Below are 22,004 nucleotides of genomic sequence, written 5' to 3' on the forward strand. Positions count from 1 at the left end.
AGACACAGACTTGGGGGGGTGCCACGGAGGGCACAGAGTGGGGGGTTGCGAATGAGCCAGGGAGAGGCGGGACCGGACACATGGACGGGGGGGAGGAGCCGGGGCTGAAGCGGCAGAGGGGGGCACCCCGGGTGGGCGGAGGGGGGATCCCCACGGGGTCGGGGCGGCGAGAGGACACCCCGACAGCCTCCGCAATGTCCGGGGCCCAACTTCCAGCGCAACATGTGTAGCTGCGTCCTCGCTTAGCCGGGGTGGCCTCAACCTTGGGGGACAGGCAGGGCAGGACGGACCGAGGAAGAGAGCCGGAGCCAGGGAGCCAGGGACGGGCAGGAGGTCCCGGCCGCCACCGCCACCGCCCCAGGGCCTGGCCCCCAACACACACACCCCGCGGCTCCCTGAGCCCCCCGCCGAATCTTCGGGTCGCTGGACTCCGGTTCCGTTCCTGGCACCCCCGCAACACCCCCCCAGAACAGGGTCATGAAAAGGTAAGGCTGGGGTAGGGCTGCAGGGGAGGGGGTGGGAACGTGGGCCGTCCCCCACCCCGCCCCAGATTTAGGACAGGGAAAGTTGGCAAGGGGCCTCAGTTGGAGGGAGAGGGTTGGAATGGTGGACAGGGGTCTCTGGGGGAAATCTCTGCCCCCTATCTGCTTCTCCCTCGCTGAGCCCTTTTCCCAGATCTCTGCACCCCAGATCTCCTAACCCCCCATTGCTGACACTTTGATCCTTCTCCCCAGCTCCATACACCTGACACCCCGTCTCTCTATCCCCCATCTCTCCCTCTCACCTTCCCTCTCTGAGCCGTCCCCCACCCCACTGCCCGCATCAGCCTCCCCCCTCAGCCCGTCCTCCTCCCTCTCTCCAGCTCCATCTCCCCTCCCTCCTCCGCTGCGAGTCGGCTATTAATACCCCTGCCAAAGACCTTGAGAGTATCCAGGCCTTGGCACCCCTCGCCCCAAGCTCCCATCCCTTCCTCAAGGTTCTGGAATACCCTTCTAGCCTCTTCCAAGCACCAGGATTAGGGTGGGGAGAGAATGGGGTTGGGGGGGGCGGGAGCCGTCCGCAGCACGATGCGAACTGGGAGGGGGGGTGGGAAACGCGGGCTGTGGATCGAAGTGGCCTCTCCTCTCTTCTGTGATGGATCTGGGGGAAGTGATGGAGACAGGGACACCCCAGGAATCTCTAGCACCCTCCTCCTCCTCAGCTGGGGGACAGACTGTACTGTGCACAGGACCTGAGTAGGGCGACTTGGAGAGGCTGGAGTTGGGGCGGGGGTTGCCCAGGATACTGGATGAATGGGGTTTGAGACCACAAGGGGTCCTTAAGGGAGGAGAGGGCTATGGGCCTGGATTCCTGGGTCCTGGGCGTAAAGGAGGCTGGGTCCCTGGATTCCTGAGTCTGGGGGCAGGAGAGAGCCGGCACTCCTGGGTCCTGGGAAAGGACAGGGCTGAGCATCCACAGTCCCGGGTGGGTCTAGGGGAAAGAAGAGGCCTGACAGCCAGGACTCCCGAGTCGATGGGAGAAGTTGGGAGGACGGGGCTTCTGTGTCTGAGGGAAGAGGGGGCTGGAGGTGCAGTGTCCTGAGCCCCTTGATGGGGCAGAGGACGAGGGTCTGGACTCTTTGGCCCCGTGCGGATGGAAATGGGGACTGAGACTCACGAGGAGGTGGTGATTGGAGGCCTGAATATTGTGATCCCCAAGGGTGCAGGTTTGGGGTTTGGAACGCCAGAGTCCCCCAGCGGCTGGGGCTACCACCTCTCTATCCATCCCCGGAGGGGTGGGAGACTGTCCTCCTGAATCCCTCACCGGAGAGAACTAGGCATCCAGCCTCTTGAGAAGGGTGGGGCAGGAGCTGCCCTCTTGGGCTTCAGTCAAGGAGCAGGACCCCAGGGTCCCCAAGGCCAGAGGCTGGGTAGGGGTGAGTCTCAGAGAGGCAGAGAAGAGGCTGAGGGGTGAGCGGCCACCAGGAAGGGAGGGGAGAGAGAGTGTTATCCTGGGGAGGGGGGAGCGCCAGGCCACAGCTGTGGGTTATTTTGGGGCAGAGGGGGGCTATTCTGAGCACTGATTGAACCAGCTGCTTGGGGAAGGGCAGAGGAGAGGAGGGGCGAGGGGGAGCCAGGATTGAAGCATGCTAGGAGCCCCCACCCCCACCCCTTGGGAGACAGTGCCCCAGGGTCCCTGGGAAGGCCTGGGGGTGGGGGGGTGGGAGTGAGGCCTCTAGGCAGGCAAAGGGGTGTGGGCCTTTCCCCTACCCCTGGCTGTCTGTGGGGTGGATGGAGGCTCTGTGCTACCATGGCAACCGGACAGGAGGCTGATTGACAGTTAAGAGCGAGCCCTTCCTTGTCTGGACCCTCACCCCTTCCAGAAGCCCCTTCTGCAGGCTCCAATCCCTCTCTGGGAACCAGGGGCCAGGCCCCCAGGGCCCTCCTTCCTCAAGACCCAGGAGCCAGGAGTCTGGGCTCCCAGCCCGACCACCCCAGGCAGCTAGTATTCAACATGGGACATAGAAAGAGATGCTGTATTGCTTCTCATTTACCAAATTGCTCTGGGCTGGGAGCCAGGGACCCCCACCCCTCTCAGCTCGCCACAGCTGTGCTCCCCTCAACCCCAGAGCCCAGTCTGGACTATGACTCTTTCCAGCTCTTATTGAGTGGAGGGACGGGGGCAGGAGTAAGGGGATGAAGACGGGTTGGGGGGTCTGTATTCCAGGGGAGAGGTATGGTCATGGAGGCATTTGCTCCCTGCAGGATGGCCCACTAATTTCTTTCTCTCTCTCTCTCTCTCCCCCCACACACCTGACCCCTTTTCCCTTTCTCTTTTTTTTTTTTTTTGTTCCCTTCACTTTTCCTTCCTTTTATTTTTGATCCCTCCTGCCACTCGCCTTCCCGGCCTTCCTTTCATGTCTGTGCTGGGCACCTCCCTGGTGGGGGTCTTGATCTCTGCCTTGCCTCGCTATTTCTGTCTTCCTGTGTTTTCTGTCTGCTCTGCCTGCCTCTTCAATCTCTAATTCTGCCTGTTTCTCCATCTCTTGTGGGTGCGTGTCTTGTGGTGGCTGTGGGGTCTCTGTCTCCATCTTCCTGGGGTTTCTTTCCACCTTCCTCTCTCGGTCCAACTTTCGGGTTTCTCTCCTCTCTCCCACCTTCCTTCCTCTATCTCTGCATCTCTCCCGCCTCTCTCATTCCCTCCCTATTTCTGTCACTCCGTCTTATCTCTCGCTCTGTTACTCTGAGCCTATCTGTCCCTGTCTGTTTCTCCTTCCACCTCTTTCCTCCACCCCATCAACTCTCCCTGACAATCTCTCTGTGGGTGTTTTCATCTCTTCCTATCTTCCTGGGTCTCTCTCTCTCTCTCTGCTCCTGTTCTGATCCCGTCTCTGCGGGTCTCTTTCCCATCTGGCCTGTCTCATTGTCCTCCCTTGTCTGTCTCTTCTCCCCACCTCCCTATCTTTTGTGACCCCATTACCCATTCTCCCTGTGTTTCTCCCTTCGCTTCTGTATCTCTCCCATTGCCTCCGTATTTCCCTGTGTCTCTCCCTCTATTACTCCAACCTTTCTCCTATCTCCGCATCTCTCCTTCCTCGTATCTCCCCTTCACCGTGTATCTCTCCTTGTCTCTGTCGTTCTATCTCTTGTCTCTCATTCCTGTCCCTCTCTCTGCTCCGCGTGTCCGCCGCCCCGTCTCTGCGCCCCGTCCGCCTCCGTGTCCCTCCCCGGGCGCCCTCGTGCTCAGAGGCCGCCCGGCAGGGCCCGCAGGCGATGCGCGGCGCCGGTGGCCCCCGCGGCCCTCGGGGCCCCGCTAAGATGTTGCTGCTGCTGGCGCTGGCCTGTGCCAGCCCGTTCCCGGAGGAGGTGCCGGGGCCGGGCGGGGCCGGCGGGCCTGGCGGGGGCCCCGGCGGGGCGCGACCGCTCAACGTGGCGCTCGTGTTCTCGGGGCCCGCATACGCGACCGAGGCGGCGCGCTTGGGCCCGGCCGTAGCGGCGGCCGTGCGCAGCCCGGGCCTGGACGTGCGGCCGGTGGCGCTGGTGCTCAACGGCTCGGACCCACGCAGCCTCGTGCTGCAACTCTGCGACCTGCTGTCGGGGCTGCGCGTGCACGGCGTCGTCTTCGAGGACGACTCGCGCGCGCCCGCCGTCGCGCCCATCCTTGACTTCCTGTCGGCGCAGACCTCGCTGCCCATCGTGGCCGTGCACGGCGGCGCCGCGCTCGTGCTCACGCCCAAGGTGCGCGCGACCCGTGGGCGGGGCTCGGGGGACTGGGGGCGATGCGGGGGCGGGGCCTGGTCTAGGGGGCGTGGCCTGAGCCGGCCGTGGGTGGGCGGGGTGGTAAGGGGCGTGGCCAGTCCTGAGGGTCAGCCTCGGGGATGCGGTGAGGACAGATGTAAAGGTCAGGTCTAGGTAACGGGTGGGGCTGACTTAGAGGGACGTGATCTATAGGAGGAACAGAGTGTGCCGGGGAATCATCTAGAAGCAGGGTCTGAGGTGACCAGGCTATGGGAAGAGTTGAGAGGTTGAGGAAGCGGTGAATCGGGAGGGGGTGGGATCCGAGGAAGAGGCGGAGGCCGGCCAGCGAGGGGCGAGGACCGGGTGGGGTCCTGCCTCAGATGGCAAGATCTGAGTGAGGGGTGGGCTCTAGGATCAGCGAGGGGGTGTCAACTGAAAAGAAAGTGGGCTCAAAAAGGGGTGAAAGCTAGAGAGTAAGCAGGAGCCAGAAAGTCACAGACGGTGACCAGGAAAAAGGAGTATTAAGTACCGAGGGACAGGGAGGGGCCCAGCCAGCTGAGCACGAGGTCTAGAGGTCAACGTAGAAGGACGGAATCATCTGGTGGAAGGATGAGTATGAGAAAGGGAGGCGTCCTTAGTGAGTGAGCGAGAGAGGGGTAGCCTTGCAGCTAGGAAGTGGGGGAAGGCCAGTCAAGGAAGAAGTGAGTCAAGGAAGGGGCGGGGCTAGCTGGTGATGGGGGAGGACAGGCCCTCTGCTCGGTACTAAAGGGGCAGAGTCTAGAGAGGAAGACGGTCTGGGGGTGGGATTTGGGCAGGGGAGGTACCCAACTGGAAGGCGTGGAAAGCGAGAATCCAGAGAGTGGGCCTGGAAAGATGAAGGCCTCCCCCTTAGAGGCAGGCTCAGCCATTGAGAGGTCAAAGCCAGGAGCCTGCAGGGAAGGCAGGGGCAAAGGCTGGAGCTGGCTGTGGCGTGGAGAGAGGCCTGCCTTCCGAGGGCACAGGAGGGGTCAGCTGGAGTGGACTTCTGGTAGGGAAGGCATGATTTGAACAGGCCTGGTGTGCGGACTGAGAAGAACCGGGTCAGTTTAGAGGAGGCGTCTGAGAAGAGGCGGGGCCTATTCAGGGGTGGAGCCAGTGTAACAGAGAAGTGGGTATCGCCTGAGGATGGGGCCACCTGAGTGGGTGGAGCCTAAGTCTCCACCAATTCCCTGCTGTGAGGGCCGGCGGCTTTGTGACTAGATCTCTATTGCATGCCGGGACTCGTAGTTCTTTTCTGTCCCGAGCACTCTGGGAAAGACCTCTGTCCAACTTTCTTCTCTTTGGCATGGAGTTGTCCAGAGAACTGTAGGCAGATCACCTGCGAGGTGAACTTACTACTTCCTGGCTGCCGCCTTCTTGGCATACGGAGAGATGTGGTCCCTCCTGCCTCAATGGCGGCTGAGAAGTGTGTGCCCCTCCATTTCATTGTCTGCTGGGCACTGTAGCCCATTGAGTGCACACCCGTTGCCTTCTGGGAAATGTAGTCCTTTTAGTGTCTTAGAGTGGTCCTCACAGCTCTATCTGTGCCCCCAGTGAATGCTGGGAACGTGGTCCCCTGAGTACACATTCATGCTGCCAAGGATGAGGGCCTCACAGGGTCTCATAGCATTCTGGGAAACCTCATACCCTCAGGACAAGTGCCCTAACCCGCGCACATTTAACCACAGGCCTAGGGAGAAAGTCCACCTGCTCGTCTCATTGCATTACTGGAAGATTTATTGAGGACTGATTCTGTGCCAGGGCTGTTTCAGGTTCCGGGGAATACAGTTAGGGAAGGTTAAAAAAAAAAAGACATGGTCTCTGCTCTTACGAAGCTTGCATTTCTAATGAGGAGACAGACAAAACAAATAACAGATTGTGAAATCTGTCCTGGAGGAGAGGTAACGACCAAGGCTGTGGCTTCAGTAGATGGTGGTCAGGGGAGGCTTCCTGAAAAGATAAAACTGAGCTGGACCTGAGGACGGAGGAGGGGAAGGAGCTGGGGGGAAAAGTGTCCCTGAGAAAGGTGACAGTGAAGGGCAAAGCCCTTGAGTCTAGAAGGAACCTGAGGTGTTTGAGGAAGAGCAAAGAGGTGGAGCTGGCGGGACATGAGGTCAAAGAGGCCACAGGGACCAGGTCATGTGGGGCTTTATGGGCCACAGCGAGGACTTTGGCTTTGACTCTGACATAGAATTTTTGGAAGGTTTTCAACCAAGAAGGGAGGCGATCCAATTAATATTTTGAAAAGATCACTCTGGCTGCTGTCTGGAGAATGAAAGTTTCGAGAAAGGAAGTAGAGATGGGTTAGGAAGCTGTTGTCATCTAAGCAAGAGAGTGGAAGCGGTGAGGGTCATGACAGGGGCCATAGTGAAGAATGAACAGCTGGGGTCATGTTTTGAACAGAGAAATGAGAAGACTTGGAGATGGCCTGAATGTGGGCCCAAGGGCTGTCCAACAGGATTTTCTGCTGAAATGATGAAAGTAGTCTTCATCTACTCTGTCAAATATGATAGCCACTAGCCATGTGAGCTGTTGTGCACTTGACGTGTGGTTAGTATTACCAAGGAACTAAATTTTATTTAACTTTGATTTCATTTGAATAGTCATGGGTGGCTAGTAGCTACCATACTAGAGACCACAGGAGACAATATTTAAACCCATGAGTTTGGATGAGATCACCAGGAAGAGAGGACAGAGAAGGAAAGAGTAGATGAGGGTACTCCTATGTTTAGAATTCTGACGGAGGAAGAGAGTCTAGCAAAGGAAACAGGGGAAGGAGGGGATAGGAAGATGGGGAAAAAAGCAGAGAAGGGCAAGCCTACTGAGCAAAGCTTCTTCCAGTTGGGAGAGACTACCTTCAGCACCCTCATGGCCTGTTGGGAGATACAGTCCCTCTCAGTGGATGCTGAGAACTGTAGTTCTCTCCCGGGTTGCTGCCTGTGTTCACTAGGATTATGTTAGCTGCTGTAACAGATAAATCCCGACTTCTCAGTGGCTTAACTCAATAGAAGGTTGTTCCTCACTCATATAAAATCCAAACGGGTGTTCCTGATTGGAGTTGGCTCTCCTCCAAGCTCTGGCTCAGGGACTCAGTTTCCTCCATGCTGTGGCATTGTAATCCCCTAGATTCCTCCTCGGGGGCCTCTGCATCTGCCCTCGGACAGGGAGGAGTAAGGTGCATGGGCAGAGAAATTTTTATGGATGAGCCTAGAACTCAGCCCTGAGGCTAAACCTAAGCCAGGTCTAGGTTTTTGCCCCAAGCAAGGAAAGAAGATGGGTTTGGCAAACAGCTAGATGTTGAGAGCTGTGATGCCCTTATCCACTGTTGGGAGACGAGGTCCCCTCTGGATCCCTGGGAGCTGTGAGCCCCTCACTGGCTTCTGAAGATCAGCAGCTGGGAGCTGAGATCTCCACATGGGGGAGGCCTGACATCCTCCTCCTCCCCTGCAGGAGAAAGGTTCCACCTTCCTGCAGCTGGGCTCGTCCACCGAGCAGCAGCTTCAGGTCATCTTTGAGGTGCTGGAGGAATACGACTGGACGTCCTTTGTAGCCGTCACCACGCGTGCCCCTGGCCACCGGGCCTTCCTGTCCTACATCGAGGTGCTCACTGATGGCAGCCTGGTGGGCTGGGAGCACCGTGGGGCGTTGACGCTGGACCCTGGGGCTGGCGAGGCCGTGCTGGGCGCCCAGCTCCGCAGTGTCAGTGCCCAGATCCGCCTGCTCTTCTGTGCCCGTGAGGAGGCCGAGCCCGTGTTCCGGGCAGCCGAGGAGGCTGGCCTCACTGGGCCTGGCTACGTCTGGTTTATGGTGGGGCCCCAGCTGGCTGGAGGCGGGGGCTCAGGCGCCCCCGGGGAGCCACCTCTTCTGCCAGGAGGCGCCCCACTGCCTGCTGGGCTGTTTGCAGTGCGCTCAGCAGGCTGGCGGGATGACCTGGCCCGGCGTGTGGCAGCTGGTGTGGCCGTCGTGGCCAGAGGTGCCCAGGCCCTGCTGCGTGACTATGGCTTCCTGCCTGAACTTGGCCATGACTGTCGCGCCCAGAACCGCACCCATCGAGGGGAGAGTCTACACAGGTGAGTGGGGCTAGACTGGGAGGGCTGTGGGAGAATTCCTGAGCCAGATCACCTGGGGCACTTGATGACCTCAAATGGGTCACCTTGCCTCTCAGAACTTCAGTCTCCTTTTCTGTAAAATAAGTGAAATTATTGGCTCTCCTTTCTGGGATTAAATCAAGTGATTTGGAAAAAAAACACCTGAGATACCGGGAGAGGATTACTGTATTTCATGATTTTAGCATGTGCATTTTTGCACAGTTTTAATGTCTTTGAAATCAAGACATGTCTTAACAGTCATTGCTTATCATGATTTCATGGGCAGTGTTTTTTTTTTCCCCTTCATGGTTGTAAAAATAGTGATACATCTAGTTGATAGCATCTTAGATTCGGTGAAATACCTAGTTGGGGGGCTTCCCTGGTGGCTCGGTCGGTAAAGAATCCACCTGCAATGCAGGAGAGGCAGGTTCGATCCCTGGGTCGGGAAGGTTCCCTGGAGTAGGAGATGGCAACCACTCCAATATTCTTGCCTGGGAAATCCCATGGACAGAAGAGCCTGGCAAGAGTCATAAAGGGGTTCCAAAAAGTCAGACGTGACTTAGTGACTAAACCACCACCACCACCCTATTTAGCGTAGGAGCTGAACTTCAGTAACCAAAAGACCCAACAATGCAATGTCTCCAACAAGGTAGAGAGGTCTCTCGCTTAACAACCCAGAGATCCATGGTCCAGGTTATCAGGAGACTCCATCATTCCACGTGGTCATTCAAGGGCCCAGGACCCTCCCACCTTGTTGCTCTGCCATCTTCCCATATGGTGGAAGCTGGGTCAAAGGGCATGTCTGAGTTCTAGCTCATGAAAAGGGGGAAAGAGAGGAGGTGGAGAACAAGCCATTTCCTTTAGGCCAGTGAGGCAGGTGGGATGAGTCTTACATCCCATTCATGAGAACGTAGTCACTTGGCAGGGGCTTGAATTACTGGTTGTTTGTAGCCACATCCATGCAGATTGGCTAGACACTGATTCTGATTGGCTAATGTCTGTGCCACACTGATTGTTAGAGTTTGAATATCACCTGCCCATGGCCTGGGTTAGCTGCAAGGAATATCAGGGAATATGGAGAATGTTGATTCTAGCTGGACAGGGGTGTACCCAACTGACACACTACTGTTTTAAATTATTTTATTTGTTCACACTACTCTTTTAGATGAGGGGACCAGGGTTTGGTGAGAAACAGCATCTCGACCCTAGGAAGCTTTGGGAGTTTGGTGACAGAGCAATGGAAAGAGAGGCCTTGGATACTGAAATGAGGATGAGCTGAATTTGGGAAGAGGTGACGGGTGGGGAAGAAAGCCTAAGGGAGGAGAATTGAGAAGTGGTGATTTGGGAATCAGGATCCAGGGACCAGATGATGAGAGAAGCCTCCCTCGTTCATAAATACTTACTGAGCGCCCGCTAAGAACTAGGGCTCCTGCTGGGACCTGGGAATGCAGAGATGAATAAGACCGTGGACTTCTCTTCAAAGAACACAGGGTCCTGTAGGGGTAGCAGACAGGGACGGCATAATGACAACACAGCGTGATACTTGCAATAATGGAGGTTGCATGGGCTTTGTGGGAGCACCATGGAGGAACTGCTAAGCCAGAACATTTTGGGTCGCAGGAAGCAGAGTTTCATTCAAGTTTCCTCGGGGAAAATGGGGTTTATTGGAAAAGATAAACACACACAGAAACTCAGACATCAGGAATTGAGGCCAATTCCTCAATTCTAGCTACTCTTTCAATTATTTCTGATTCTTTCTCTCTCTCTCTCTTTTCCCTCCCCCTGTCTATCACTGTCTCCATCTTCATCAACATCTCCATCTCTTTCTCTACCTTGTCCTCCCAGAGGGCAGTTCTCCCTGTCCAGTTCTTCTGATGACCCAGAATTTCTGTTCCCTCATGATACTCATCATTTCAGCCCATTGTGTCTGCCATGTGTGAGCGTGCTAAGTCCCTTCAGGCATGTCCGACTCTTTGCGATCCCATAAACAGGCAAGGATACTGGAGTGGGTTTCCATGCCTTCCTCCAGATCTTCCTGACCCAGGGATTGAACCTGTGTCTCTTACGTCTCCTGCATTGACAGGCTGATTCTTACCACTAGCACCACCTGGGAAGCCCTGTCTACCACCCATCCCTCCAAATCTCACAGCTAACTTTCTCCCAGGAGAGGAATTGGGTTGGCTCCAGTCAACATTCCAGACTAGGCTACACAAGTTATGGGTCAGCCTGTGGGTTCAGGGAAGTTTCCAGGAGGAGGTGGTATCTAAGTTGAGACCCGAAGAATAAATTGCTCATTCATTCATTCGCTGAAGAGCCCTTTATCGAGAGTCTGCGATGTGCCAAGCCCTGCTTTATGCACCGAGTATAATGTTGAACAAGGCCTCTGCTCTCACAGAGCTCACAGTCTCATAGGCGAGACAATCAGTGGACAGAAAAGAAAGGAAAAAAACATCAATGGGTAATAACTTCTGAGATGAAAATAAAGCAGGCAGAATGTAATGAGAAATGCCTATGGTGCTAGGTTAGACGAGGTCGTCAGGAAAGGCCATTCTGAGTCGGGGAAATTTGGAGGTTAAAAAAAAAATGGATAAAGAGAAAGAGCCAGGGGAATTCCCTGGTGGTCCAGTGGTTAGGACTCCATGATCTCACTGCAAAGGACCCAGGTTCAGTCCCTGCTTGAGGAACTAAAATCCTACAAGCTGAGCAGCACGGCCAGAGACAAAAAGGAAGACAGAGAGAGACAGCCAACTATTGGAAGATCCGTGTGAAGAGAAGGGAGAGGGAACAGAAGGTTTAAGGGCCCTGGGGCTGGAAATGCCTGAAATAAAGCCAATGTGTCTGGAGCACAGTGGGCAAGCGGGCAGAATATGATGGAGTGACACGCGGCCCAGAGTAGGTAGGGCATTTAGGCCAGGCTAGGGATTTAGATTTGACTTCAAAGGCAACCGGGAGTCCACCCGAAATAGATAATTCAGGGAGGGGAAAGAGCATTGTGCACAGGACCAGAGGGGAGAAAAACTTGGGGCAGTTTGGTGGGACCATAATAGCTCAGGGTGGATAAAGGCAGGCGAATGTAGATGTTGGGAGTGATGAGGCTGGTTAGGTGAAGCGGGGACAGGCCACAAGGGCCCTTTTTTTAAAAAAAGAAAATTTATTTGGCTGTGCCAGGTCTTCGTTGCAGCATGTGGGATCTTAGTTCTCTGACCAGTGATCGAACCTCGGCCCCCTGCATTGGGAGAGCAGAGTCTTAGCCACTGGTCCATCAGGGAAATCCCTACAAGGGTCTTGAATGCCAGGTTGAGAGGTTCAAACTTTGTTCTAGGGCACTCAGGAGCTATGAGTGGGCTCTGAGCAGAAGAGAGTGGAGTCAGTTTGGGGTGTAGACAGACCCCTCTGGGGTGGGATGGGTTTAGATTGGAGGAGAAAGATTGGAGGCTAGAGGCAAAGCAGCAGGCTGGGGTGGGGTCCTGGAGGGTTGTAGGCACAGAGGAGGGCTGGGGCAGAGATATCCCCGGGGCAGGAAGGATGGGGTTTGAGGACTGATGCCCTGCATGGGGGGTGAGGGAGGGAGAGTTGGGGGGGGGTGAGGATGGCAGCTGAGGGTCTGGTCCAGTGACCAGGGTGATGTGACAAGCATTCAGAGTACAGACTGCCGCTGTATTGTAAAGATACTTGGGAGTCCAGAGCCCCTCCCAGGGCTTCTGTCCAGAAGGTACACGTGAGCTGAGTCTTGAACACCAAAGAACTAGTCAGGATGAGGAGAGAATAAGGGTTTTTTGGTTTTTGTTTTTTTTTCCTTTTGGCTGCACTGCCCGGCATTTGGAACTTCCCTAACCAGGGATTGAACCCGTGCCCCCTGCAGTGGAAGCTTGGAGTCTTTTTCCTTTTTCCAAGGGTTTTTTCCTAGACAGAGAGAAAAAGTGAACGTGTCAGTTGTGTCCAACTCTTTGGACCCCATAGACTGTAGCCCACCAGGCTCCTCTGTCCATGGGATTTTCCAGGCAAGGATACTGTAGAGGTTTGCCATTTCCTTCTCCAGGAGATCTTCCCAACCCAGGGATCGAACCCTGGTCTTCTGCACTGCAGGCAGATTGTTTACCAACTGAGCTAGGGAAGGCAGAAAGAAAAGCACCTACAAAGACCTAGACCTAGGAAACCACTTGATGTGTTTGGAGGACACCCCACATACAGTGTGGTGGGGCAGGGAAAGGGTTTGGGTGGAAAGAGTGACCGTGGGAAGTGATCAGAGATGGGGCTGCAGAGGCAGGTGGAGCCCTGAGATCACCAAACCCAGGCTAAGGGTCTGGGACCAGGCTGCCGAAGGAGAGTGCCTAGTGAAGAAGGGGCATATTTGGGTCTTCAAGAACTCGGAAGAGAGATTCGAACTGGGGGATTGGTCAGTAGCAAGGGGACTTTCTCTGCCTTCAGGTGCCAAGGTCCAGTCCAGGGCCCCAAATGTCCCCTCCCTTCCTCCTGGGCAGGTACTTCATGAATATCACCTGGGACAACCGGGACTACTCCTTCAATGAGGACGGCTTCCTTGTGAACCCCTCCCTGGTGGTCATCTCCCTCACCCGAGACAGGACGTGGGAGGTGGTGAGTCCCAGCACTGACCTCAGGCACAGGCGAGGAGCGGGACTCCTGGGTCCTGGGGAAGAAGCAATGAGGACCCAGACTTCTGGCAGAGGTGGTGGCTGAGGCCCTGAGCTCTGGCCTCTGAGGGAGGAAAGGGCTGAGGGCCTGAGATTCCAGGTGGCCAAGGAAAGAACTGGGAACCCAGACCCCTGGGTCCTGGTAGAAGAAAGCCCAGCATCCTGGGCCTGAAGGGTTTCCAGGTCCTGGGGAGAGATGGTGGGCGGGGCGGGGGGTGGGGGTGGGATAGGGGGTGTTCCAGACTCCTGGATCTGAGGGAGAAGGAGCTGGGAGCCCGGAGCTCTGAGGAAAGAGGGCCAGGAAGGCCAGAACATTCTGGAAAGTCCCCCCTCAGGAAGCCTGAATCCCCTGCTCTTGGCCAAGGTGGGCAGCTGGGAGCAGCAGACTCTCCGCCTCAAGTACCCTCTGTGGTCGCGCTACGGCCGCTTCCTGCAGCCAGTGGATGACACGCAGCACCTCACGGTGGCCACGCTGGAAGAGCGGCCCTTCGTCATCGTGGAGCCCGCCGACCCCATCAGTGGCACTTGCATCCGAGACTCTGTGCCCTGCCGGAGCCAGCTCAACCGCACCCACAGGTGACAGCCTGGGATCCAGGAGTTCCCGTTTGAAAACCCTCCCCTGCAGTCTCCTATAGTCCTGCCCCCCCCAACCCACCTCCCTTGGGACCCGGAAAGCCCTCCAGCTGGGTGACCTTGGACAAGTCACGTAATTCCTTGGAGTCTCAGTTTTCCCAGAAAGCGACGCCCACCATCGTTTTAGCTGCTGCTCGTCCCTCTCTCCTTAAAGGCGTGGGGTGGGGGTGGGGGTGTCCCCAACGTTCCCGAGCCTGATCGCCCCCCGCAGCCCTCCGCCCGACGCCCCCCGCCCGGAAAAGCGCTGCTGCAAGGGTTTCTGCATCGACATTCTGAAGCGGCTGGCGCAGACCATCGGCTTCAGCTACGACCTCTACCTGGTCACCAACGGCAAGCACGGCAAAAAGATAGACGGCGTCTGGAACGGCATGATCGGGGAGGTGAGGTGGGCGGGGACAGGGCGGGGACCGAGAAGGGGCAGGTGGGGAGCGGAGTCAGGACCAGGTCCCGACCGAGGAGCTGCTGGGTCCGGGGTCGGAGCCGGGAGCAGTGTCTCCGAGAGAGGGGCGGGACTACGAGGGCATGCTGCGGTCTGGGGGCGTGGCCAAAGTGGCCACGCCTGGATTTGAAGAGGCGGGGCCACGAGAAAGGCCCACCTCGGTGGAGGGGCGGGGCCAGGAGGAGGGACCTTCGGGGCGGAGGAGGCGGGGCTCGGAGGATGGAGCCCCCAAACCTCCTGGGGCTTGGCGGGGCAGGAGGATGAAGACGGAGGCCACTTCTTCCCACTCTTGTTCTCTCACCTCCGCCTTCCCTGCCTGACTCTGCCTGCGTCCCCCTCATCCACCCCACCCCACTCCTAGCCCTCTCTCTCACCCTAGTCTCCTCCTGGGACCTGTCTTTGTCCAGAGCCACCCGGCTTCCCTCACTCCTTCCCCGTCCTCACCCTCAGGTGTTCTACCAACGCGCAGACATGGCCATTGGCTCCCTCACCATCAACGAGGAGCGGTCCGAAATCGTGGATTTCTCTGTGCCCTTCGTAGAGACCGGCATCAGCGTCATGGTGGCGCGGAGCAATGGCACCGTATCCCCCTCGGCCTTCCTCGGTGAGCAGGGGCTCTGGAACGACGAGGAGTCAGGAGTGGGGCAGAGCCGCTGTGTGTCTAATTCCCATCTTGCTATTGCTTGTACCAACAGGGTGACTCAGGTGAACCGAGGGCCTCAGTTCCCTGATCTGTAAAATAGGAGAGTCTCCCCAACCAGAAGCAATTTTCCCATACATCTAAGAAAGTCTGAGCTTCAGGAGTCTTCTCCTACACAACCCCTTCAAAGCCCTGTCCTCATAATCGTGTGTACTTTTTTCTTAAAGAGAACCCTCCAAATTGTGTAAGCAGCAGGCCCCGCAAAACCCATCTTCCCCTGTATATAAGTAGAAGATGAGAAAAAGAGATGAGCACGGGCCTTGTCAAACAGTGGTTACTGAGCAGCTACTATGTGCCAGACTTTGGGCTGCACACAGAAGTCTGCCCTCTAAGAGCTATGCACCAGTCTCACAGGGAAGACCAAAAGCAATCTCTTAAAGGGAAACATAGACTAGATCATTTCAGATGGTGGTAAATACTATGAGAAATTAAGCCAGGGGAAGAGATGGAGAGAAATAGAGTTGATGATGCCCTGGGTGGAGAGGCAGGCCCGTCTGAGCAGGTGATCTGGTCCTGCATAGATCTGGCTGGAAAAGTGTCACAGGCAGAGGGAACAGTAAGGGCAAAGGCCCCAAGGTGGGAATGTAATGGGGTTATTTGTGAACTATCAGGAAAAGCCTGTGTGAATTGGGGAGGGGGCAGTGAGTGATCATGGGAGGAGTGGGAGGTGAGGACTGAGATGGAATTGGATGGTGGATTGTGCAGATGGTCCCTACAGTAGGAAGGCTGTTTTTGTTTTGTTTTGTTTTGTTTTGTTTTGTTTGCAATGGCAGGGTTTTTAACTGCAGGCGGTGGTGTGGGGATATACGATCAGATTTAGGCTTTTAAAATATCCCACTGGCGGCTCTGCGGAGGCAGGAGGCCCGTGAGGAGGCTACTGCAGAGGTCAGTGCGGAGAGAGGCTGGGGTGTGGGACAGGAAGGTGACCGAGAGAGTGAGACAAGTAAACAGGCTTAGGATGCGATGGGCCGGCGGCTTTGAGGTAGACTGAGGAGCGAGCTCATTTACTGAGCTTGGACAAAAGAGAGGCCAAGGGCAGTGGTTCACATCCATTCGTTCCCTCTTGCTCTCTGAAATCTGAGCAAAGCTCCTGGGAGGGGGAAGGGCTGGGAGGAGAAGGGACAGCCCTTCCCTGGTGTTTTGTTTTCCGTCTATTTTCCCAGTGGTGTCTCTTGTGGTCTCCTCTTTGCACCGAGGTCTCGGCAGGGCACCCTGAGAGGCACCACGTGGGGCCCCTGCCTTCAGCAAGGGAGTGACAAGGTCATGTTCATGCCCCACCACGTGGCCTGGTGGAGGTGACAGGCAGATCCCCAGATACTGCGGTGGCAGTCCAGGCTGGTGACCCTGCTGTGATGGGGGCAGTCCTGGCTGCTGGCACTTGGCCCGGTGAGGTCAAATCCCTGGGACTGATCTCAAGGAAACGGTGATTTGGGTTTGTTGTCAGTGAGCTCCTGAAGGCAGTGTGAGGAGTTTGGCTGATGGACAGGTCAGGGTGGGGCCTCTGGCAGGGGAGCTATTGAGAAAGAGGCAGAGAAGATGTGGCTCATTTGGGGAACTGTGGGTTCTGGGTGGTTAAAGAAATGGGTTCTTGAGACAATGATCAGTCCAGAGAGGAGAGTGGAAGCAAGGCTGAGGGGCAGGGGCTTTATTCTGGGGGCGCAGGGGAGCTGCAGAGGACTGTGAGTTGAGGAGAGCTCATCTCTGGGTGTAGAGAGAGCCTCTTAGGGCCATAGTGGAAGGAAGGGCTGGAGGGGAGAGAATGGGGAGATGGTCCAGGGGACAGGGTGTGCCTGAGCCTTGTGGACAGAGAGAATGGAGAAGAAAGGTCCAGGTGGGGAGTAGGGATAGAGGGAGGACAGGAGAAGGGAGCTGGGGACTGATGGGATGCTGGGGAGGAGGAGCAAGGAGGGAGAGAGGATGGCAAATAGGGGAGGAGGGTCTGGATGAATGGTGAAACTCCCAGAATAGGTAGTGGGAGTTGGTGCTGGGCTCAGCGTGGGACATGAATGGCCTGGGGCGATTGCCAGGGGGTGGGTGGAGAATCAGGTCTGGGGTTCAGGAAACGTATTTAGGAGACAGTTTGTATTTGGCGATTGAAATCACAGAAATGGTTGAGATGACTGTCTTTGGAAGAGACTGTCCTCCCCCCGACCCCCCCACCCCCACTCTCCCCAGGGGTCTGGTGGGCAATGAGTCTGTCCCTGAGAAGGGGGCAGAGTAGGATGGGGTCACATGTCCGTGGGCACCCAAGCCTTGGCTTGGATGAATCATGACCACACACCCGCTTGCCCTCAGAGCCATACAGCCCTGCCGTGTGGGTGATGATGTTCGTCATGTGCCTCACTGTGGTCGCGGTCACTGTTTTCATCTTCGAGTACCTCAGTCCCGTCGGCTATAACCGCAGCCTGGCCACGGGCAAACGTGAGTCCCCTTCTTCCATCACCCTACTTTAGTGTGCCTGGGCCACACATAGAACTACATTTCCCAACAGCCCCTGGGAAAGAGCTGTGGTCTCCTGAGGCAGCAGGGGCCTCAGGGGCCACTGGGAATTGTAGTCCTCTCTGCTCTCCCTCATTGAGCAGAAGGGATATGGGGTCCACGCCCCCCCCCTGGCCCCCTGCAGGCCCTGGTGGCTCAACCTTCACCATTGGGAAATCCATCTGGCTGCTCTGGGCCCTGGTGTTCAATAACTCGGTGCCTGTGGAGAACCCCCGGGGGACCACCAGCAAAATCATGGTGTTGGTGTGGGCCTTCTTCGCCGTCATCTTCCTCGCCAGCTACACAGCCAATCTGGCCGCCTTCATGATCCAGGAGGAGTACGTGGACACCGTGTCTGGGCTCAGTGACCGAAAGGTGTGTGTGTTTGGGGAGGGAGGGAATGGGCTGGGGTTGGAGGTGGTGGATGAGGGGTGCAGTGGGTATTCCTAGGGTTTTTTTCCCCACAAAGAGTTCCAGAGTACTAGAATGGAATATTCTGGAGGGAAAAAGTTATGTTTCACAATGAACTGTTTAAATATTCTAAGGAGAAAAGAGTGTCCCCAAATATTCTAGGGGCCATAGTGCCACGATGAATATTCTAGATCAGTGCTTCTCTCAAACTGTGATGAAGGGCTAATTTTTGACATCTGTAATCCAGTAGAGACTGACTCTAGTATAAAATAAAATAGAAAGGAATGACTGGAAAAGTAAAATAAAATTTAAAACCAATATGTGCAAAATTCCAATCCAAATTTTTATTTCTTTTCTTTTTTTTAAAGTGTTCCATATATATTTTTTTAATTGGAGGCTAATTCCTTAACAATATTGTAGTGGTTTTTGCCATACATTGACATGAATCAGCCATAGGTGTACATGTGTTCCCCATCCTGAACCCCCGTCCCCACATTTTTATTTCTTAGGCACAAAGTTATTCTCTGAGATAACTTGAATTGCTCACTCTCTCAGTTTCTGTACTTACCTCACCACGGGTCACAGTTTGTTCAGGGGACAGGTGGTCTGCACAGTGCACTTTGAGACTAACATGGTTAACTGGGCGTCATGACCCACTCCATGAATTATGACGAACTTTTTTTTTAACGGAATGGAATAGACTAGAAAATATGTTTGACTGTATTTTCTGTAATCAGGGTGAGTATGGTTGTAGGGAGCATTTGTTTTAGTCATATATATACCCGACATCGAGCCAGCACACTAATGTGTTGTTAAAATAGTGCACTATTGGGACTAGAGTCCGCACTTCCACTTCCAGGCATGTGGGTTTGATCCCCGGTCAGGGAACTAAGATCCCTTGTACCATATGGCGAGGCCAAAAAAAAAAATAGTGAACTGTTTCTGAACAGATTGGTAACTCAGCAACTGCCCCTAGCCTGCGCCATGCCAACCCCTACCCTGGGCCCTCCCATGATCCAGCAAGTTAAGGGTTAATGCCTGACCCATCAGGGGCCCCTTTGTTGCCCATGTCTTTTCTAATTGGACCGTGATTGGGCCATACTGGGGACTAAATATTTCAACATTACTCCTGATTGTGTATGCGTACGTGTATGTATACCTACTTATGGGCACATGTACCGATAACTGTGAAGCTATGTGATGGGTGAAGAGTAGTGCTTCCTGCTGGGGGTCACAGCAAGCCAGTATGAGAACCACTTCTGGACTGAGGCGTCTGCCGGTGGCCCCCAGAATGGAGAGGCTGGTTAAGGACATCCTTGACCCAGATGCCCCCAGGGGGGGCACTCTAATATCGCCCCATTCTGCCCCAGTTCCAGCGGCCCCAGGAGCAGTACCCGCCCCTGAAGTTTGGGACGGTGCCCAACGGGTCCACGGAGAAGAACATCCGCAGCAACTACCCCGACATGCACAGTTACATGGTGCGCTACAACCAGCCCCGCGTAGAGGAAGCGCTCACTCAGCTCAAGGCAGGGTCAGCGCAGACTGGGGGCCGGGAGGTGCGGGGCGGGGGTGGGGCTGCTGGGGGTCCTGAGGAGGCTCGGAGCTGGTCAGGGGTTAGGGTCATGTGTCAGCCGCAGCGGTCAGCCCAGGGTGGGTCAGCTTGGAGGTCAGAGGTCACTGAGGGTAGGAATGAACCCCTTAGGATATTTTCAAGGATCCAGTGGTTACGGATTTGGGGGCCAGGCTGCCAGAGTTGAGATCCTGGCTTTGTCTCTTCTTGGCTGTGTGACCTTGGGCAAGTTCCTCAACCTCTCTGAGCCTCAGTTTCCTCCTTTGTAAAATGCGGATAACCCATCTCATAAGGTTTTTTTAATAAGAATTGTTATAGTAGTTATTATTAATCTGTGCAAAACACTTAGAACAGTGCGGGACACATTGTAGGTGTCTGCTGTTATTATTATTATTACTATGATCATCATCATTAGATCTGCACTCACTGGAATCAATACTTGGATTTTTCTTTTTAATACAAGTTTCCCAAATCATAAGGAAAAGTTAAGTTATGGCTCCAAAGCATGGTCCAAGTTTACAACAAAGCTGAACACAATGGCTGTCTCTCCCTATTTCTCATTGATTTAGTCATTCAGCATGCATTTATTTTCTTAGTCCCAACTCCATCCCAGGCAGTGAACAAACATTTTGATCACAGTTCCTGCCCCCGGGGAGCTTACAGTCTAGAGGCAAGAAATGAACAAGAAACATGCAAGCAGAAAAATCAGCGTGATCATTTCAGAATGTGACAGTGAGCTAGAATGTGACTGGCCTGGGGTGTATTCACCAGGGTATCAAGGGTAGGCCTCTCGGGGGAGGTGACTGGGCTCTGGAGAGCCGAGAAGGAGGTGAGGGACCCCTTCTTAGCCAGGTGGATTCATGAAGGCAGAACCTGGCAGGCAAAGGGAACAGGGTGTGCAGAAGGTCTGAGCTGGGAGTGGTCTTGGCTTATTGGAGGACCAGCAGGGGGACTTCCCTGGTGGTCCAGTGGTTAAGACCCCATGCTTCCACTACAAGGGGCATGGGTTCGATCCCTGTTGAGGGAACTAAGATCTGGCATGCTGGGCAGCAAGGCAAAGGAATTTTAAAAAGAAAAAGGAACAGCAAGAAGGCGAGCATGGCTGAAGGGTGGACCGCTCAGTTTAAAGGGTAGATGAGAGTAGGACACAGGGTGTGACCCCTGAGGCCAAGTTTAGGGTTGGGTTTTATTTGAAGGGCAGTGAGAAGCCAGGGGAAAGGGGGACTTTAAGTAGGGGAGACATGTAATTAGATTTCTGTTTGTAAATATCCCCCTTGGCTGCCAAGTGGAGAATGCAGGGGGTTGGGTATTAGAGGGACCAGTTAGGCAGAAGCTAAACTGCCCCCCAGGCTTCCCTCGTGGCTCAGACAGTAAAGAGTTTGCCTGCAATGCGGGAGACTTGGGTTCAATTCCACGGGGGAAGATCCCTTGGAGAAGGGAATGGCTACCAACTCCAGTATTCTTGCCTAGAGAATTCCACGGACAGAGAAGCCTGGCAGGATAGAGTCCATGGGGCTGCAAAGAGTTGGACACGACTGAGCAACTAACGCACACACACCATACTGCCCTCCAGACACCTTCCCTCAGGCCCACACTGCTGACCCTAAAAGGGCCACTTATAGTAACTGGATCTTTTATACCCCTCTGTCATTTTTAAAAAATATTTATTTATTTATTTGGCTTCACTGGGTCTTAGACGCAGCATATGGGATCTTGTTTCCTACCAGGGATTGAACCCAGGCCCCCAGTTTTGGGAACTCAGAGTCTTAGCCACTGGACCACTTAAGAAGTCCTTACCTCTCTGTCTGGAGTCTAATTGTCACATGATTCCCCAAGCTGCCACTTCCCTATTTCACAAAGGTTCTCAAAGACACCCAGGAACCTGTGGGCTACAAAGCCTCACATTCCTTTCCAGAACACACTTCCTCCTGCCTTTCCTTTAGCTGTGATGCCTGATGGACCCCCTCAATCCCTTCCCCAGGGCTCCCTGCCTGGAGGACACCCCCTTTCTCTGTATGTGGCACCTTTTGCCTTCACATTCCCAAGTTTCATGAACATTCCCCTTCCCATATCTCTTTCCTGCTTCTGTTTAAAGGTTTTATTTGCTTAACACTTGCACATTGTTAAAAATAATAATGTAAAAGGTGAAGATCTTGGGAATTCCGTGGCAGTCCAGTGGTTAGGACTCAGTGTTCTTACTACCCAGAAACGGGGTTCGATCCCTGCGAAGGAACTAAAATCCCACAAGGCTCACAGTCAAAAGTAAAGAGAAGTGAAGCTCTCTCCTTTCCTCCTCCTTATTCATATTTCAAGGCATTTCCTTGAGCCTTTTTTTTCTAGAGCAGAGCTGGGGACACACACGCACACACACTTAAATATATTTTAAGATTTTTTTTTTTGATGTGGACTGTTTTTATAGTCTTTATTGAATTTATTGCAATATCACTTCTGTTTTAAGTTTTGTTTTTTGGCCACGAGGCATGTGGGACCATAGCTCCTGGACCAGGGAACGAACCAGCACCCCGTGCAGGAGGGCGAAGTCTTAACCACTGGACTGCCAGGGAAGTCCCTAATTTTCTTTTCTTTTTTTCAGTTGTGGATGAATGATTTTTTTCATTAATGAAACATTTTAAATTTTAATTGAAGTAAACATTTTAAAATTTACAGTGTTTCAGATGTATAGCAAAGTGATTCAGTTACATATAAACTAAATATATATTCTTTTCAGATTCTTTTCCATTATAGGTGATTACAAGATACTGAATATAGTTCCCTGTGCTGTACAGTAGATCCACATA

At 54.4% G+C, this 22,004-nt stretch overlaps 1 protein-coding gene across 1 annotated transcript in view; it reads left to right on the forward strand.

Moving 5' to 3' along the window:
- The window catches only part of GRIN2D (glutamate ionotropic receptor NMDA type subunit 2D), a 34,280-nt gene continuing 12,276 nt past the window's right edge, over positions 1-22,004 (forward strand). The window contains exons 1-10 of the mRNA XM_043899691.1: positions 1-485; positions 3,727-4,217; positions 7,686-8,305; positions 12,805-12,919; positions 13,340-13,551; positions 13,820-13,988; positions 14,498-14,651; positions 17,043-17,168; positions 17,371-17,600; positions 19,007-19,167. Of these exons, the coding sequence (XP_043755626.1) occupies positions 3,753-4,217; positions 7,686-8,305; positions 12,805-12,919; positions 13,340-13,551; positions 13,820-13,988; positions 14,498-14,651; positions 17,043-17,168; positions 17,371-17,600; positions 19,007-19,167 (2,252 nt within the window). The 5' untranslated portion in view covers positions 1-485; positions 3,727-3,752. The remainder of the gene's footprint in view (positions 486-3,726; positions 4,218-7,685; positions 8,306-12,804; positions 12,920-13,339; positions 13,552-13,819; positions 13,989-14,497; positions 14,652-17,042; positions 17,169-17,370; positions 17,601-19,006; positions 19,168-22,004) is intronic.

This window comes from Cervus elaphus, chromosome 4, assembly GCF_910594005.1.
Source record: "Cervus elaphus chromosome 4, mCerEla1.1, whole genome shotgun sequence".
NCBI lineage: Eukaryota > Metazoa > Chordata > Mammalia > Artiodactyla > Cervidae > Cervus > Cervus elaphus.